This window comes from Rousettus aegyptiacus, unplaced genomic scaffold (genome assembly GCF_014176215.1).
Source record: "Rousettus aegyptiacus isolate mRouAeg1 unplaced genomic scaffold, mRouAeg1.p scaffold_m13_p_1, whole genome shotgun sequence".
Classification (NCBI taxonomy): Eukaryota; Metazoa; Chordata; class Mammalia; order Chiroptera; family Pteropodidae; genus Rousettus; species Rousettus aegyptiacus.
This window is the reverse complement of record NW_023416284.1, coordinates 50,574,488-50,595,530: the sequence shown is the minus strand read 5'-3', so window position 1 is coordinate 50,595,530 and position 21,043 is coordinate 50,574,488. Positions and strand designations below refer to the sequence as shown.

General features: G+C 32.7%; 1 protein-coding gene and 1 pseudogene across 2 annotated transcripts in view; both read left to right on the top strand.

Moving 5' to 3' along the window:
* Positions 1–16,300, top strand: part of LRRIQ3 (leucine rich repeats and IQ motif containing 3) — a 150,001-nt gene extending 133,701 nt beyond the window's left edge. For both annotated transcript variants that reach the window (XM_016145057.2, XM_016145055.2), the window contains 2 exons: positions 6,247–6,967; positions 14,195–16,300. In XM_016145057.2, the coding sequence (XP_016000543.2) occupies positions 6,247–6,967; positions 14,195–14,351 (878 nt within the window). In that variant the 3' untranslated portion in view covers positions 14,352–16,300. The remainder of the gene's footprint in view (positions 1–6,246; positions 6,968–14,194) is intronic.
* LOC118605307 lies at positions 9,287–9,410 on the top strand (annotated as a pseudogene).
* Positions 16,301–21,043: the final 4,743 nt, after the last annotated feature.

Genomic DNA, 21,043 nt, shown 5'->3' with positions numbered 1-21,043 from the left:
GTGTTTAGTATGCAGTGGTGAACAAAATAGGCTTGGTTGCAGCACTCATACAGCCTGGAAAATCTCTTAACCCATGTTTTAACAAAAGCATTTATTATATATCTACCAAGTCTTGGACACTGCACTAAGATCTTTATCTAACTTAATATGATGCAGACAGCACTGTGTTACTCTTTTGTTTCTTATCCACTATTGAGTGGTGTTCCTTTAGTCAAGATGTCTTCCAAATGGTCACTCTGACACTGAAAGCAATCGCTGTTAATAAACTTTACTAGGCCAATACGCATGAACTGGGATATTACATGGCAAACTGGGGTCACTTTACATGTAGTGATTTCTTTAGAGACTTACCTATTAAAAGGCGATAGCCACAGATTTTTTTTTTTCTTCTTAAAGTTTGCCTTACCTAGTATGTGCATATTTAGTGTTGATGTTCCCCGAGATTCCATCCTTAGGTCTCTTGTCTTTTCTTAACTATGTTTATAGTTTTACCTAAAAGTCTCAGCTGTTGGCTCCCAAATATTTATCTCCAGATCCACCCTCTCTTCCAGCTTTTAGATTTGGCCCATGTACCACCTGCCTACTGGAGGTCTCTAGCAACCAGCTGCTATTAACAGCTGCTGACTTTATATGTTATAAAACCAAATTTCCATATTGTTCTTTTTTTTCACATTTTTTTTTGCATCTTTGATTATGAAACTTTTTTCCCTGAGAATGCCTTGTTTCCTGTTCTTTTACACATAAATTTTGCAAATTTATTAAATTTCCCCATGTACCTAAAACGTGGGCCTTTAAGTAATACCAATATAAAATGAAGACTCTCATTAAGAATAAACCCAGCTGTTACCTTCTCCCAAATATTTTTTCAGACAACCACTTAACCTATCCCAGATGGAATAAAATTCATTTATTTTCCTATCCTTCCAAGGCTCTTGTATATACTTTTTTTCCTAACATCATTTGCCTCCCCCACTGGACTATGAGATTCCATTGATTGATTGATTGATTGATTGATTGATAATAAGATTCCTGAGAGCCAGAACTATTTTCATTTATTGAAGACCTTGCTTCATAGTAAGTACCCACAGATTATTCAACTAAGTCACATTGAACGTTTCACTTGTAAAACTGAATCAAAGGAGCTGACCTCACTTTTGACATTTCTAGTTCTGGCACTCAAAAATCATGCCTGGGAATTACTGGACAAATCATTCATGTCTTGACTGCAGCATAGTAAATGCTGATAGGAGTAGTTGGAAGATTGTAGTGGGTAAGTAAACAAGTGTAAAATTATACAGGGCTTTGTAGACCATGGCAAGGAGTTTGAATTTTATCATGAGGGCATATAAAGACACAGTTATAAGAAATAACTCTGGTTTGATATCTTTGTGGACAATGAAGTATATTATGTATTGGGAAATGCAGTAACTATGTAAACCATTACAATAGTTTAAGTGTTAATAGAAACCTGAAGTAGGGTGATGGCAGGAAAATGGAGAAACTTAAGTTAAATCGAGCTACATATTTGAGGTAAAATTTATAGGGCTAATTGATAAAATTGATATGGAAGGAATAAGCTATTAGTTTTCATTTGCCGAGTGGCCGATGTTAAGAGGGAAGTGATTTTTGGTAGAAAAAAAAAAAAAGGCCTTGGTTTCGAACGTGCCAAGTTTGAAAAATGCCTATAAAACTTCTAAGGAGAGATGGTAAATTTGAGAGTTATAGAATTGGGAATATAGAGATAGATATTTAAAGCCATGAACATGATTCACTTACGGAGAGAGGTAAAGAGACTTGGGAAAGGGACCTCATATCTTCAAGTCAGGTATTCCAGAGATTTATTTTAAAAAGAGGAGTCTGCAAACAACTAAGGAATAATATGAAAGCTAAAAGAAAAAGCATGGGAGCTTCAGAGAATCTGGAAATCAGAGAATCTGGAAAAAAAAAGTTTCAAGAAAGAGAAATAATTAACTGGTGTTAAATGCCATTGAGAATTTAAGAAAGACTGGAGCAGGAAAAAAAAATGTGTTTTGTATCTATCACCATAGAAAGCTTTAGTAGGAAGAGTTTTGACAGTTGAGTCACAACAGTGGAAGTGAAACCCATATCTGAATGAGCCAAAAAGTTAGTAGAAGGTGAAGAAAAAGAGATGGTACAAGGAGACAACCCTCAATAGTTTTTACTTTAAAAATGAACAGGAAAAATAGAATGGTAGCTAGAAGATAGTGGGGTTTGAGGGAAGGTAGTAGTGCTTTGCATTGGTGGTTATGGTGGTTTATAACAGTGGTGGGGATGATAAAAGAGAAAGTTAAGATAATTACAGAAGCAAAGGTAAAGGAGGATAGGGCCAATGCAAATGTGAGTAATTTCACCTCTTCTGAAAGTGAGGGTGCTTTCTTCATTGAATCAGGGTAAAAGAAGAGGATGCATGAACAGATAGACGGGGTTATTAATTTGGTTATGGAAAGATGAGAGCACTTTCATTCATCATTTGGTTTTTATTTTTACAGTAACAAATGAGACAAATTATGCAATCAGGAAACCAAATATGTATATTATGTGCTTCACATCCCAGTGGATGTTGAGGAGTATGACAAAAATACTTTGCTGTATTTTCTTCACTCATTACTAAATGATGTGGCTATTTGAACACTGTGCTATTGATGTGAATTAAGGAGATAAGATAAGCTTCTTGTGTTCCATAGCAAATATAATGACAAATAGCAACTAACATATGGCTTTTACTCTTTGTTCTAATACTTGTATATCACACTTTGTCATTTTATGTTTTATTAACTAATTTAAATCTATAAAAATCCGATAAATTGGATATTATTATATCCATTTTACAGTGAGCACACTGAAGGCCAGAGAATTAAACAGTATGCCTACATCAATCACTTAGTAAGTAGTAGAACTAGCATTCAAATCCAGGCATGCTGTCTTTAAATTTTAGACTTTTACCAATATGCAGGGGATATTGATCTTGAGCAACATATACACTCTTCCACTTGTCTACTCATACATCCAACAAATAACTATGATTTAGTTAACTCCACTCTTCCACTTGTCTACTCATACATCCAACAAATAACTACGATTTAGTCACTCCTACCTTCTTCCTCTCCATCTTCCCTCCCTGCCCCCTGCCACAAGAAAAAAAAAGAAAAAGAAAAAGAAAACTGACTCCCTGCAAAATAATAGACTGGGTGCAAAGAATAAAAGATCAAAGAAAACTTAGACAAGTTCTTTAGAATCTTATGTATAGCTTGCTACTATGGCTAAGAATTATTATGTAGAGCTTTCATATATATGGAATGTTATGAATTCTGATTGTGAAAAATATATATTAATTCCTGTTTAAAGAACAAAGAAAGATGGCAAGTAGAAAATCTTTGAAGAATATGTAGAATTTGAACATATGTAGATAGATAAAACAACATACTGCACAAAACATAAAGTACATAAGATAAACAAAGGCCCAAAGATGGGAAGGTGTGGTGCATGTGTGGGATAAAAATGAAGCTCTTTCCCTTTAATACGGAATCTCAGGCTTAGAGGTCAAACTATTCTTCATCCAGTAGGAGGAGGACCATGAATGTTTCGTTTTCCTTTATATAGGTGGAAGGCATGGCATGACTAGAATTCTGTTTTAGGAGTATAAATCTTATCACAATGAGTGATGTCTTGAAGCACTGATTCTGGAAGCAAAGAAGAAAATTGGGAGACTCTTTATAGTGCTAATGTTTATTGTGCTCAACCAACAAATCAGAGACATCTGAATCATTAGCCACAAAATAAGTGTAGTTAGTATACACCAAAAAAGTACTGTTTCTGTCTTCAAAGAGCCTCAAGTTTCACTGAAAAGGCCAGACTTATTTAGATTAAACTATTAAGAAGCAAACGTGTATTGCTAACTCCGATATTGTGATTTATAACAAGACAAATATATTTAATTTTTTTCCCCCAGTTCTGACACCGAGCCCCTAAATCTTTGGAATTTTTTAAGTGATGAGAGCAGAACAACAAAGATGTCTTTTGTTGTGTAGTGAGGTAACTTTTGAACCATGCCTAAGGATAGGAGCTAGTTGCCAGGGAACCCAACCATGCGATTAGAGTGAAGATTTTAGTCCCAACCCTAATCTCTGGGGGAGAAGATAGAGGCTAGAGATTGAGCTCAGTCACCAATGGACAATGATTTATTTAATCGTGCCTATGTAATGAAGCCTCCTTAAAAAAATGAAAGGACCGAGTTTGGAGGGCTTCCAGGTTGGCGAACACCTGGAGATTTTGTAGAGATTGGTGCATTTGAGATAGCATGGAAGCTTTTTATTCTTTCCCTGTACCTTGCCCTATGCATCCCTTCCTTGTGGCTATTTCTGAGTTACATCCTTTTATAGTAAACCAGCAGTCTAGTAAATAAAATGTCTCTCCGAGTTCTGTTATCCACTCTAGCAAATTAATGGAACCTAAGAATGAAGTTGGTGAAACTTGCAGTCTATACCTGATTTGTTGGAAGCACAGGTGATAACCTGGACTTGCAATTGACACTTGAAGGAGGGTGCACAGTCTTCTAGGACTGAGCCCTTAACCTCTGGGATCTGACCCTATCTCGAAGTAGGTAGTATCAGAATTTTGTTGAATCATAGGACACCCAGCTGGTGTCAGAGCATTACATGGTGGTATGGGAAAACCCTCCCACCACCATACAAATTGGAATTGATGACAAGAACCTTTAGTAACTTACTAGTTTTATGTGTTCTATTCTTAATCTTTTACCCTTGGTCAGCTTTTCTGTGTCAAAGTTTACACATAAAATCAAATTACAAAAACAGTAATGTATCTAGGTAGTTGCCCGAGACCACAGCCTGTTAAATCTAGACCTGAAACTCTAGCTTTTGTCCTTCTGTGTCTCTGGCGGCTTGCTTTGGACCCAAACTCATAACTTATTTCTGGATACTGCCTTTGTATCCTGATGGATTAACATTTTTACTTACTAGATTTGATTTTCTGCTTAGTTCTAGACACTTTCCTGGTGTTGACATCCTTGTGGCCTTTAGTGGAAAATCATGCCTAGGAATTTTCACTATAGGCCATAGGAATGTCAATATCAGAAATTCTCTTTTTTTCCTACTGCCTGCTTAGATCATAGGCCCTTCCCTTCTTCATGGCCATCTTAACTTGCATAAAGTCTCAGCTGTCAAATTTGACATTTTAACATATGAAGACCTTAAGAGAATCTTCTATTAGAAAAGATAAAATGTTTGTAAACCAGAATTACCAGAGATGTAATTTTAATAGATAGAGGGAATTAGTCAAACATGGGAAACATCTTTTCCTAAGATTAATGAGTATTACTTTTTTAACCTGTATTTGCCACCTGATCCTAAGTTCATCAGTGAGCTTGCCAGAAAATAAATATATGACTAACAATATGATTCAAGTTACTATTAGTTAGGTCGACTGTGATAAAAAATTGACCCAGAAATATATATTTACTCGAACATTATTTTCATTTGTTTCTGGCTTCCATAAGAGTCTGAGTTAAATAGTCTTGATCAGTGAGTAGTTTTTCAAGCAGCCATTCAGGGAACAGGGTCCTCCCACCTTGTGAATCTTCCATCTTCTAGGGCCTTATCCTCATCTCTGTGCAGTGGGTCAGAAAAAGAAAGAGTATTCATAGGAGGCACATTTGTTTCTTAATAGCTTTAGAATAGAAATTACATGTATCACTTCTGCCCGCACTCTGCTAGAGAGGACTTAGTCTCATGGCCACACATGATAGCAAAAGAGGCTGAGAAATTTGTTTTATTTGTGTGTCCAGTGAAGGAAAAAACAGTGATGGCAGCTATTAATTGGTAGCTATTACCAAAGTTAAGAAAAATAAGGTAAAACATTACAAATTCCTTTTCAAATATAACTATATGTAAAAATAATATGTATGATTGAGTATAAGATAAAATACTGCTATTGAATTAGTGCAAGTTAAATAACTGAGAGATATAATGCAGGAAATGTAGAAATCAGTGCATTTCTGTGTTAAAATGTTTCAATAGTGATTTTTCTTTCCAAAATCTCTATTAAATCACAAAATGAAAAGGAACATCAGTTGGGGAAAATGCTTCTTAATATAGGTAAATAATAGATTCTTGTAAACTTTGTTAACGTAGCTTTCAAAATGAATGGGACAGAAAATAAACTGTGTTTAACACTTGTATAATGTATTATATTTGCTGTGCAATGTAGATCAGAAGTCTGAAGATGAAATTGAAGATGAATTGGATGCCAGTTTTAGGATATCAGTGTTCAAACTGCCCATTCATCCTTCAGATTCGTTGAAGTATGCTACAGTATTGAAAGAGAAAGGACAAGATTCTTTTTCTACATATGCTCAGCCATTTTCTACCACTCATCAAAAAAAAGTAATTAAAAGAAAAGACAAACTTTTGGAAAAGAATGTAAGAAAGTTTCTTATAACACAAAAAACTGGTATAAAACTCCAAACACTTTATGATATTGATAAATATTACTCAAAACAAAAGAAGCAGGAAAGCCATGAAAAAAAAGTAATGGCTGTTACCATGGCAAAAGATGCCGAAGAAAGTGTTAGTTTAACTGTTCGAGAATCTTCAAGTAAGAAAAAATACGCTGCACAGAGACGAAAGGCAAAAGATGATTTGACAATTCAGTGTGGTTTACAAAAACTTTGGCAGGACAAATTCAACTATCTTGAAAAAGTTAGAGAGAGGAGAGCTTTGTTTCTAGAAGAAAAAAAACAAAAGGCTGAGGAACGTTTACTGATTCAAAACTTAAATAATGAGCGTGCTATATTGGCCAAAGGTATGATTAATATGGACAGACTGAACAAGAAGGAGGCTGTCTTAAGAGAGAAAAGTCTGATTGTTCAGCAAAAACTGGAAAGGGAAAAATATCTAAAGGAATTACGTAAATACATGAAGGATTTAAGGTAGATACAGTTTTTGATATATGCTTTTAAGTCAATGTCTTTTGAATATTCATACCAAATGTTGAGATCTAAAATAGTACTTAATAACATGCTATAATATACTTTGGAAAATAGAAACAACAAAAAATGAGCAATATATCCTAACATATTACCAAAAATGAGACAATAGAACAATTCTGTCTTCCCCTAACCTCACCCTTATCCAACAAAATATGCTTTATTAATGGTTGTTATTATAAATGGGCATCATAATTAGCCTCCTACCCAGTGCTAGGAACCTCAGTCTTTTACACTCAGTCTCTCTCATTGCCAAGATCTAACATGTTTCCCTATTCATTTTACTTCTAAAAGGAGTTTTATTTTTCAATCTTACTTCTCTTATATTAATTCAGACCCTCATAATTCCTCCAAAAAATTCACATTCTCCTTTCAGTTGAGGCCTCTATCTCCATTCCCCATCCTTTCTTCACCCATATCTGTTCTCTGGCCTATAAACTTCAACCATCTTTTAAAATTATGTTCTGATTATATCATTTCCTACATGAATATGTTTATACCTTGCAATTGCTTTCAAAATAAAATCTGATTTCCTCTGAGTGGCACTTCAGACATCATGCTCAATTCCCATCTGTCTAGACTCTTCTTACTATATTTTATGCTATAGTCTCTTCCCTCTTCCCTTAGCCTCACTCTTTGCTCCAGACAGACTAAATTATTCATCACTCCATACCCAACTTTGCACTTTCTTATCTCTTTGACCTTACTGATACTGTCCCCGTTTTCCTCAACATGCACTCTGAAAAGACACTATAAGCCCACAATGTTACTGTTATTGGCATAGTATGCAATATGATCTTTTGTGTTATTATACAAATTTTACTTTAAAGTGTTCAAACTGGTGAGAAGGTAGTACCCATGTGTGAAGGAGAAGACACTCTTTTCTGCAGGGAGACACATCACTAGTGGATGATGTTTGGCTGAGTATGACTGTTTCGTTCCTCTCTGCTCCCATCATGCAGTGCATGAACTGTACAACCACTGACAAAATTCATCCTTTTATTATCCAACTAGTTGAAACGGTACACTCACTATTAATCTCTCCCTAATTGCTTCTCCAATGTGTTAGTCCTTTTCATTTGGTGATACTCCTATAGCAGTTTTTTAAGATTTCTATTGTAACGGTTATCATACGAGGGCCTATATGAGGTTAACTTGTGAAGTCCTTTGTATGATAATTTGGTCCGTCTTTTCACTTCAGTGCCTAGTACAGCACTTAGTTTCCAAAATCTATTTAATAATTATTTATTGAAGAAACATCCCAGTTTTTAAATTAGTAATGATTATATATAAGTCCATTTGGGTCACATAATAGCCTCTGTTATGACCAAGTGTTTTTATGTATTTGTACTCAATACTGAAGCCATTGCAGTGAGAAACAATGCAGTTTTTCTAAATATTTGTATAGCGAAGATATTCAAAATTATTAAATGTATGCTAAAACTATAAGTAACCAACATATGAACATAACCTCAGTAGTCATCAGAATAGGCATCTGAAAACAAGTGCTTATTTCATGGCAGTAAGTTTGTTCTGCACATTCTTTTTCTGTCCCTCTTTGATCATTGGCATTTCCACTAAGAGGTTCTTACCTACAATTCAAATCATTCAAATGGTAATTCACTTCCAGCTATTGAATATGCTAGTTGGGAGAACAGTTTATTTGGGTCCAAGAAACTGAAAATCTAGGTAGAGATATATTATCAAGGAATAAGAGTGCCAGAGTGAAATAATAGCGCAAGCAATAGTACAAGAGCTATCAAGGTACGAAATTAAAATTTAAATAAATAGGTGAGAGTAATCTAGGAAACCTTCAAAGAGAAAGCTTAACATCAAAGTATTCATTCATTTTAATTCTCCTCTATACCTCCATACAAAAATTAATAAGATATTCTGATCCTCTAAGAACTGACAGCCCCCTGGCAAATAAAAGCATGTATTTGAATTACTACAAAGAGTAGAGTAGGAAACTTAAAATTGTGGATTAGAATTTGGAAAAGCAGAAATATCAGGGGAAAGCATTATTGGTGGAGAGAGTGAGCAAAATTCAGAATAAATAACATAGAGGAGAAGAAGGAGGTAGTGAATATTATTCTACCTATTGCATAAGGTTTTTGTAAGAGAAAATTTGAAGGTCGATGGCTGAAGAAACATTAAATTGGATTAGAAAGGGCCTCTAAATCTCAGTGTACTGTTTCCTGGTAAAGACTATTAGAAATGCTACCAGGAAAAAAAATTATTACATTTTAAACACACATTTTAGTCTACAGCTGTGCCACCCTGAACACACCCAGCCCAATCCTGTCTGATCTTGGAAACTAAGCAGGGTTGGGCCTGGTTAGTACTTGGATGGGATACTACCTAGGAAGACCAGGTACTATAGGTGTAAAAAATGTTAAAAATAAAAATAAAAAAATAAAAGTGTTCTCATAAATAAGTAAACAAACAAACAAACACATTTTACCACAGAACCTTCTTTTTAAGAAATAGAACACTAATCCTCAGAACACACATTGGACAAAACTGTCTCAAACAAATGCAAATATTTTAAAATTGTTCCATGATAAAGATATTTTTTTTATTTTAAGTCAAAAGAAGGTTCTAAAAATAAGTATTGATTGAAATATTTTAACCTACATTTAGTAAATTTAAATTTCCTTTGTTGTCAAAGGCTTTTTTTATTGAGGTGTAATTGACATGACAAATTAGTTTCAGGTATACAACATAATGTTTTGGTATTTGTAAGTATTGCAAAATAATCACCATATTAGGTCTAGCTAACATTTGCAACAATACATAGTTACAATTTTTTTCTTATGATAATAAGTTTTAAGATTCATTCTCTCAGCAGCTTTCATATATGCAATACAGTATTAACTGTAGTCACCATGTTGTATATTACATCCTTGGGACTTATTTATTTTATAACTGAAAGTTTGTACCTTTTGACCCCTTTACGTATTACACCCTCTTCCCCTTATATCTCTGATGACCATCAATTTGTTCTGTATCTATGAGCTTGGGGTTTTTTAAATTTGTTTGTTTTAGATTCCACATATAATTGGAGTCATGCAGTATTTGTCTTTCTCTCTCTCATTTATTTTACTTCGCATAATGCCGTAAAGTGCCATTCATGTTTTAGCAAGTGGTAATATTTCCTTTTTTAAATAGTTGAATGATATTCCATTGTATACATACATATATCTCTACACACATAAGTAATATCTATTTTATATGTATACACACACAAACACACACACATACACATACATACACACAATACCACATTTTCCACAAAGGATATTTCTTAAGAACATAAAATAATGACTCATATAAATATAAAATGAACATGACAAAGATTTTATTTAACTCATTGATTAATAAGGGAACTAATAAGATGTTACAGTCAGCTCAAATGAGAATTCTAAGAGCGTGCATATAAATAGGCAATCAGGAATGCCAAAATAAATTTAGTCATTATTCATCAGCAATAATCAATTGTAACTTCATTGGACAAAATTCATTTACATATCTATAGACAAGAATCATTTGCATTACTTATAATTTTTCTCAATTTATAGAGTTTTAAAATAGCTCAAAGAGATTGAAATACATGGACAACTATGAAGAGTACATTAGATAGGATGCCCAGTATTTTCTTTTTACCTTTTCGTAGTTTTTTACATAATTATTTTTTTTCTGTTATTAGATTCAGTCTTAATAGCCACATTTTTATCCTGGTGATATTTTAAGTGGCCAAACTATGTAAATATGTTTAAGCCTTGTCTAGAAATACTTAGATCATTATAGCTCCTTATTTCATTTACATTTTGAATGCTACCATTTATAAGAAGTAGTTTATACTAGAATGTAAAATAAGAAGGAAACATTTTCCCTTCCCTAGTTATAAGAAACCTTTAAACTATTTACTGAGGTACTTTACATAATGTCCTTTTAAGTATGAAAAATAGTTCACATTTTAAAAACATTTTCATTAATGTATATTCTCTGTGTGAGAGGTTTTTAGAAATATTTTTTCTATAATTTAATAAATATTTTGGAAAAGAGAATGAAAGCTAGTTTGTTATCAAAACGCAACTCTAATGCAAATTGATGTTAGGGAAATTTAATCAGCTTTGTTTTATCACAGCAAATTGGATGTCTGGCCATCATTAATTTGTAGAGGGTACAAAGTCAAGTTAGTTTCCTAATATATCTTAACTGAATTATCTTTTTTTTGTAAACTGCTGCAAAGATATTATCTTTGAAAGCACACAGGAATAAGACAATTTTCTGGTTATGTCAGTAGTGTGTCCTAATGAACATTATCGAGTTTTATTTATAAATATTATCAAATAAAGATTGAGTATCAACACAGAAAACAGAGTTGTGACTCAAAAGTGTAAAGTCTGTCTCGTGACTAACAAGTTTTTCAGTTCTTTTTCTCATTTAAATACTTGTCCTAAAAGCATTCCGATGAATCTCAGTAACTAGTGAAGTCAATACTGAGAAGGTAGCTCCCTGATCCTGCTGTGGAATGAGGAAGAATGAAAGAAAAATGTGGAATCATAAAGCTCTAGTTTAGGAAATTGATAAATTACCCACAGGGGTATTTAAAAATGAATTAAAAAGAAACTTAAAAATGAAAGAACTTATGTATTAGGTAAAAGCTGATCATAAGTTTTCCAAAATATTCTTGCCCATACTGTGAAAAAGTGATGATGTTCCTCAGGGCAGAACAGCAGGGTGTCCATTTTGAAGTCAAGTATCAATTAGCATGGAAGATCTGGAACATAAGGCAATTATCCAATTATATCATCTTCTACTCATCTTTATTTTGGTCATTAATTGACCTCTTAGATGACCCTGATAATTCACTGTGGTCTTTATATCTTGATTTATAAAGCTTTTCTCCATCCAACTTCTACTGTAATCACAATTAACTTCCAAATTCATAAAAACAACCCTCCTAAGTGCCTAACCTAAACAGTTTTGGCTTTTAACAACCTTTAATCTTATTTCCATAGACATATAAAAGCCCCTCTCATCACTTAGAACTGTCTTATTTCTGTTAAACTCTTATATTCTTATTTTTGGCTAAAATCTTCTACCTTTTCAACAATTTCTTTATTTACACCACATATATTCTTGAAAGATCGGCCTTGTATATTTTTTAAGCTCGTATCTAAGTATTTTACATTTTTTTTTACAATATTGTAAATAAAATTCATTTTCAAATTGTTTGATCCTGGTATACTATATAATTATAATGAATCTTTGTGTTTCTCTTCAGTTCTTTTAAATTGCTGGTGTTTTTCTGACATTTTGCCCACTGTTTATAATTATTATTTGTAGGAGGGCTATGTCAATATATTTTTAAACTTAATTAGTACCATTAATTATATGTGCAAAGTCCCTTTTGCCATGATTTCTACTCTGCTGCATGTCCAGACATGATTACTCTCCAGAGCTCCAGACTCAATAGTTGTAGCTAATTTTCATTGAGTATTTGTTAAATTCTCGGCATTCATCTAAAGATTTTCAATATATTAGGTCATTTACTCCTTACTGAACCTTGTGAGTTGAATTGTTTCTTCTTAAAGGTGAAAAAAATGATGCAGACAGACCTTAAAATAACTTGTCCAAAATCACATAGATCAATAAGTTACAGATCTGGGTGTCAAACCCAAAAAGAATGTCTTTATGACCTGTGCTCTTAACTGTAAGCCATTGCTTTTCTATATTTAATTTCCTAGGCTTCACCTCATGTATAACCAGGCTCTTTAAACTCATTATTACCAAAGCAGAACTCCAATTTTTCCCCCTATCTGGTGGTGGGTCCTACATTTTCTGTCCTAATAAATGCCACTATTATCTATCCAGTAAAAGGAATTATTAAATGTCTGGTACTCTGCTAAGGATTTTAAATGTATTAACTCATTTAGTCCTTCACTAAACCCTGTGTCTTGGATTATCCTCATTTTAAAGATAAAGAAAATGAGATAGAGAACTTAAATAACTTGTCCAAGATCACATAGTAAATAAATTTGAGACTTAGGCCTCTCTTTCACTCCTAAAGTCCAGATTTCTGAGTACTCCAAAATGCAAATAAAGGAATCTGACTTGGTCTAAGTCCATTTCTCTAGGCTTATCTGCTCTATCATTCTCCTTGCCAGAATTGTATGACCCGGACAATCAGAATATTGGCACTTGTCAGAGCAAGACAAACTATGCTACCTTCTCTGCTTTTATTTTAGCACTGAAACCTTTTTTGTGTTCCCTCAGCCTATTCTCCAGCTTATATTTACTAATATTTTGGTCGTAGTTCACTCTGGCTTGTTACATAGTGCTTTCATTATGGCACTATAAAATTACATTTATATATTTATATACCTTTGTTTCTCTTTACATTTTTATAAGCTTCACACAGTTATAACATCTCATAGATATCTTTATATTTCTAGCATCTAGGGAATGAGCCAAGCATTAAAATACACAACTGTTGAATAAATGAGGGTGAATGAATAAATTTTTATAAGATCCATGACATTTCCCAGGTTTGACAGAGTTACCTGGTTCACCTTTCTTTAACTTAGCCTGTTTTTAGTCTACTAGGGCTACCATAACAAAATGCCAAAGACTGGGTGGTTTAAAAAACAGAAACTTATTTCCTCACAATTTTAGAGTCTAGAAGTTCTGTGGGTACATATCCTCTTCTTTTTATAGCGACACCAATTGGATTTTAATTACCTCTTAAATAACCTATCTCCAAATACAGTCACATTCTAAGATACTGAGAGTTAGGACTTCAACATATGTATTAGGAGGCAGAGGGCACAATTCAATCCATTATAGAGTCCTAGAAGAAGCTTGCATTTAGTAAGGCTTATGTAAAAGTTCTGCAAATCAGGCATAATCTGGTTTAGATGCCTCTTTGGGAATCTAAGCCATGGTTTGTGATGATTGTATTATAGCCAATAGAAATTTTAGAAATATTAGCCTAATAGGAATATTATTAAATGTTATAATAAAGTTCTATGCAATAAGTGAAGTTCTTTATTATCCCATTTCTGCATGTCTATTTTGAAGACATCTAATTATCAATCTGATTATTATAGTTTTAGTAATTTAAAAATATCTCATTCTGTTACCTTTTCTTTTTTCTCCTAGGGCTCAAGAAATATATAAAAGACACTGTGAAGAAAAATTTGTTCTTGATATGATTACTTTTCAAAAAGCTTGTGAAAGAATACAAGATGCTAAAACAAAAGTTGCACTTGTGAAAACGAATTTAGTCCTTAAAGTTCCTAGTGGAATGAGAGAATGAACCAATTCCAGATCACATCCTGTGGTCATCTTGAGTTATTGCCATTAGTTTTATTTAAAGGACTTTGAAGTAATACTATGAGAAATAAATATTCTGTCACAAAATTAATTTTTACATAAATCTTCTTAAAAATATAGAATACTGAAAATGTTTCTTATTGATCACAATTTAACCTAAATCAAGTTGACTCGACATCTCCTAAAGGTTCCTTATATATCCGTGTATCCTAGCAACAATTAAAACTGATTTCACTTCCTGAAGGAAATATTGCAAAAGACATTGTTTATATTGTTTTATATCCTGAATGTAGCAATTCAGAAGGCATTTTCAGTTTCTCTGGCAATCTTAGCATAGTAATTTCTGCCCCAGCTGCCAACTTTAATTAAGACACTGTGTACTTTGATTAGTTTCATTACCTGCTTTCATGTGTTTAATTGCATTGCTTGTTTATTTTGCTAAATTATTTCTGAATTTATTTTTTCAAAATAAAGTTTTCACTGTTATATCAGTGATTCAAACTCTTATAAAAATGCAGAAAATTTAAAGTATAAAAGGGAAGTTAATCATTCCTGTTAACTTTCTTGGATATTATAAGATGGTGTATATTTGCTTTTGTATGTTTGCCTTTTGCATATATGCGGCGGCAGAAAGGAGAGAGAGAGACAGAGAGTAGACGTACATAATTATGTAATTGTGATCATAAAGCATACAGAGATGGTATAGTAATTCTAAGTCTATTTAATACATATTCATGGTATAAAATTTGAAAAATAAAAGACAATTAAAAAGATATAGAAACTCTTGGTAAATGTTGAGCCAGTCAATTTTCAATAGTGTTTTCATTTATCTAGAAAGATAAATGTCTCACTATTATTATGACATTGCTCACTTGATAAAATGTAGCTAATTTCATTCAAAATTTGTCTTTAATACTCATCAGTTATACATGCAAGTTTTTTAATTCTCTAATTTATTAGTCTATGGTAATTTTCCAGAAATTAAGTATTTTACAACAATAGTCAATCAATTCTGCTTCTGTGTGGATTGCTAAAAAACACTGGTTCTATTTTTCTAATTTTTTTTGTAAAATAATAGCTATTTAAATCCATAGCACCAGCTCCCAATTTCCTATTAATTTGAAGATAACTAATGAGCCAGTCTTACTTGTATTTCTAATTATTTTTCAAAAAGAACAAAGGGAGATATTGCAAGGTGGTAAAAAGTGTGATAGATATTCTTTCACATAACAAGTTAGATAATATTTCTGTCACTCCAGTTTTCTGTTCTATCTTTGGAAATAATACACATCTTTTTGGGATTTAATGGAAATTTTAATTCACATCATATAGTGTTGTTATGAGACTTAAAAGAGAAAAACACATAAAGCAACATAGTGCTTTCCATAGAATAAGCAATTAATAAAAGTGTGTAGTAGTGGCGGCAGAAGTTTTCTCTGTGTAATTATCAGAGGATTTGTCAACCATGCAAAATTTATGTACACCATCAAGGCATAGTAGAATTTTTTGTGTGATATATTTAAATATAATTCATTCATTCAATCAGTATATTTATTGGCTGTTTGTTATCCTTCATCTTTGCTCTCATTCCACAATATGGATCTTTTATAGCCTTTACACACAATAGGTTATCAATAATTTTCTTGATTATTTCCACCCAATTGTGAGCTTCCTGAAGGCAAAGACTATTTTACTTGTCTGTGTGTTTCTATTACTTTGTACTAAGACAGATATTATATTATTCACAGCGGGGTTTTTTTTTCTGTTTATATCTCTCTTATCCTATTTATGTGCTGTCCAGGACAATCTCATAACCTTTTCTGCCACTTACTGTTTATAGTTTGAAGATTCAAAAATACGTATCTCTAGGTTATATCCTTAGTTTTAATGTTTCTTATATTTCCAGATGTATGCGAGAAGCTTCTGCTATGAAGGCCTAAAATAAATATTTTTTAAGTAATACATTAAAATAGATTTCATTATTTTTAACCATTTTTGCCCTCTTCAATCTTCTTCAATATTCCCAATCTCTTGGCTACGGCCACCCTGAACATGCCTGATCTCTTCTGATCTCAGAAGCTAAGCAGGATCGAGCCAGGTTAGAACTTGGATAGGAGACCACCTAGGAATCCCGGGCACTTTGTAAGTGTTAAAAATGAATGAATGAATGAATGAATGAATGAATGAATGAGTGAATGAATGAATTTTTTAAAAGGTACACTTTAAAAAAATATTCCCAATCTCTCATAAATTTATAACCACCTAAATTATTTCTCATGTTAAATTTTTAGAAGATATTCTTGACTCCTTTTTCATACACCACCACATCTTATTAAATATGAAGACCAATAAATGTTATCTACATAAGGTCTCTGTGACAGAGACTAGAGGTGACCTTTTCACCAGACCTATTTTCTGTTTTTCCAGGACACAATTAGTTTATATTTCCCAGCCTCCCTTGCACAGTTAATTTAGATGCAGGATTGAAATCTGACCAATGGAATCTGAATAAAATGATCGGCAGCCCTGACAGGTATGTACCATGCACTAACCTCCATGATCTCTCCTTTGATCACCTAGGAAAAAAAATGTTAAAGATGGCTCAGCCATACTGTGAAAAGAGCCTAAGTTCCTGAGTCACTGCATATAATATCAGGAACAGCTCTCTTCTTCCTTTCATGATCCCAAAGAAAATTCGGTTATATTAAGGGCTTTGTAAGCCCATCAGTTACATTAGGCCAACAGCTAATTGTGATTAATCATTAGGAAACTTGGTATTAAAGTTAGAGGGCTGCCATCACAAAATCTCAACATATGTGCTGTTGGTTTTCCTGGGTAGTGAGGCAACTAATATTAAAGATAAAAATATGGAGATTCGGGTACCAATAGTGTAGCTCAGGGAATGCCAAACTTTTTGACTAAGGACCAGGTAGTAAATATTTTAGGTTTGTGGACCGTACAATTTCTGTTGCAACTATATAATTCCACTGTTGTAGCTCAAAAGCAGCCATAGATTAGATATAAACAAATGAGTGTCATTGTATTACAATAAAACTTTATTTACAAAACAGAAGGCTCATCAGGTTTGGCCCATGGGCCATAGTTTTTCAACCCTTGGCATAAATAGTTGCACTTGCAATTTTTAGACTTTTTACAAACAAGGTTTCCAGGTCCTCTCCTCTAACCTACTAAAAGTCTTAACTACAATAGATTTCTGATATAACTACTTATAGCCTCCTTTACGATGATAAAGCTACCTTTAAGTGTTGTTATAGATTTAAATCAGTTTACACATGCTATTAATATTGAAGTTTTTCAAAATAAGTCACCATTAAAAACAACTTATAGATACCAAGAGAAAATTTGCTTAAAAATAAAGTGCCATACTGAAGCCAAGGTTAACATGAAGAAATTGAGCAGATTATACTGAAAAACGGGTGATGGGTTAAAAAAAAAGGTGGGGGGATTAGAGCATTTTAGGCATTACTATATCATGATAAGCACACAGTTCATGGTAGTAATACTTCTGTATAAAGGCAGTAGAGAGTTCATAACTCATGAGAAATGACTCATTCTCTTGAAATTTTCCTGGTATCTTTTTGATATTTTGTATTGTATTTTGAAGAAAATGTTTTTTAAAATTATGTATTTATCTGCAGAAGTTACTCTTGGAATTGCAGAAGTTTACGAAGCCTGTCTAAGGCCTTTATTGGACGTGTGAGGATAACGGACAGAAAGAGAGCAAGAGAAAGGAGGCCATTACACAAATAAATGTTTATTCATGTAATCACATAAGGGCAAGCTTAAAAAAGAGACTCTAAAATTGTTCCCAGATAAAAGTTTTCTGCCTGTTATTTAACTCTTCTGCTTATTATTTTGACTAATTATTATTAACTATAATAATTTGTTATTGGATACATAATATTAAAAAGAAATGTAAATTTAAAATCAATAGCCTAAAATGTGAGTGGGGTGAGAAGTAAAATTGTAGAGTTTCTGTATGCTATCAAAATTATGTTGTTATCAACTTAAAATAGGACATCATAACTACAAGATATTTTACGTAAAACTCTTAAAGGAAAAAACTGTAGTAGGTATATGAAAGATTAAGTAATCAAAGCATACTACCACAAGAAGTCATCAAGTCAATGAAGAAGAAAGCAAGAGAGGAAGAAAGGGACAAAGAAACTTCAAAACAGAAAATTAACAGAGGCAATAATAAAGCTTTATCAATAATTCCTTTAAATTTAAATGGATTAAATTCTCCAATCTAAATTAAATTGGCTGAGGGATTAAAGAACACTACAGAAGTCAATAAATGTGATACAACATATAAATAGAATAAAGTTAAGAATCATATGATCAGGTCAATAGATGCACAAAAAACAGTTGACAAAATTCAATATTCTTTTTTGATAAAACCTCTCAACAAATTTGGTATAGAAGGAACGTACCTCAGCAAAAACCATATATGAAAGTGCATACCTAACATACTCAATGAGGAATGATAGAAAGCTTTTCCTCTAAAATCAGGAACAAGACAGTGGTGCCCGCACTTACCATGCCTTCTCAACATGATACTGGAAGTCCAAGTCAGAGCAATTACACAAGAAAAAAATAAAAATAACAAAAGTCATTGAAATTAGAGAGGAATAAGTAAAATTGTCTTTGACATGATGTGATATGACCTTGTATAGAGAAAATCCTAAATACTCTACCAAAAAAACTATTAGATCTATAAATCAAATTCAGTAAAGTTTTAGAATACAAAATCAACATACAAAAATTAGTTGTGTTTCTGTACACTAAAAATGAACTATTTGAACAAGAAAAGAATCCTATTTATGATAGCATCAAAAAAGAGTAAAATACTTAGAAATAAATTAAACCAACATGATGAAAGATCTGTACACAAAAAAACATTAGGCATTAATGAAAATAACTGATGAAGACACAAATAAATAGATATGTTTATGATTGGAGTAATTAATATTACTGTTTACCCAAAGGCATTTATAGTATCAGTGCCATCTCTATCAAAATTCCAATGTCATTTTTACAGAATAGAAAAAAACAATCTTGAGAACAACAAAAGTGGAGGTATCACACTTTTGATATCAAACTATATTACAAAGCTGCCCTAATCAAAACAGTATGGTGTGGGCATAAAAATAGACATATAACTCATAAAGTTATGCATATATAGTTAGCTAATATTGAGGTAGCCAAGAATATTTAATAGGGAAAGAATGATTTCTTCAATTAATAGCATTGGGAAATCTTGTGATTCACATGAAAAGAATGTAATTTGACCCCAACCTTCTATCACATACAAATATTAAGTTGAAATGAAAATAAAGACTTGAAGCCATAAAACTCCTAGAAGATAATATAGGGAAAAAGCTTCTTGACATTGGTCTTAGCAATGAATTTTGTTGGATATGACACCAAAAGCATAGGCAAGGAAAGCAAAAATGAACAAGTGGCACTACATCAAAATATAAGGCTTCTGCACAGCAGAAGAAACAAATACAATTTTAAACACCTGCAGAGTGGGAGAAAATACTTGCAAACCATATATTTGATAAAAGGTTAATATCCAAAGTATATAAAGAACTCATATAATTCAATAGCAAAAAAAATTTAATTTGATAAAATGAGCAAAGGACCTAGATAGACATTTTTACAAAAAAAGAAGACATGCAAATGGCCTACAGGCATGTGAAAAGGTGCTCAGCATCACTAATCAGCAGGGAAATGCAAATCAAAACTATGATGAAATATCACCTTAGACCTGTTAGAATGGCTACTATCAAAAAGACAGGAGAACCAGTACTGATGAAGATGTGGAGAAAAAGAAGCCTTCATTCACTGTTGATGGGAAAGTAAATTGGTGCAGCTATGATGGAAAACGGTCTAGAGGTTTCTCAAAAAGTTAAAAATTGACCTACCATATCATCTATAAATTCTACTTCTGGATATATATATCCAAAGAAAATTAAGTCATTGTTAAAGAGGTATCCATAACCCATGTTTTTTTGTAGTATAATTTACAAGTGCCAAGATGTGGAAACAACTTAAGTGGCCTTCAGTGGAGTGAATGAATAGATAAAGAAAATTTGATAGGTATCTACATCTATATCTTTATACAGTGAAGTATTATTCAGCCTAAAAAGGAAGAAATCTTGCCATTTGCGACAACATAGATGAAAATTGAGGGCATTATGTTAAGTGAAATAAGTCAGACAGAGACAAATAGTACATGATTTCACTTATGTATGGAATCTAAAAGAGCCAAACTTATAAAAATGGAGATTAGATTGGTGATTGGCAGAATCTATGGGATTGGGTAAATGGAGAGATGTTCGTTGAAGGTTATAAACTTGTAGTTTATAGGATGAGTAAGTTTGGGGGGGGTCCTAATGCACAGCATGATGTCTATAGTTTATTGCATATTTGAAAGCTGCTAGGAGAGTAGATCTTAAATGCTCTCACCACACACACAAAAATGGTAACTATGGGAAGTGATGGGTGCCTTAACTAATCTTATTATTCTATTCATTTCACAATATATATGTATATCAAATCATCACTGTACACCTCAAAGTTAACACATTGTTGCATGTCAATTATAGCTCAGTAAAATGGAAAAAAAGAAATGTATGGTATTTTGTG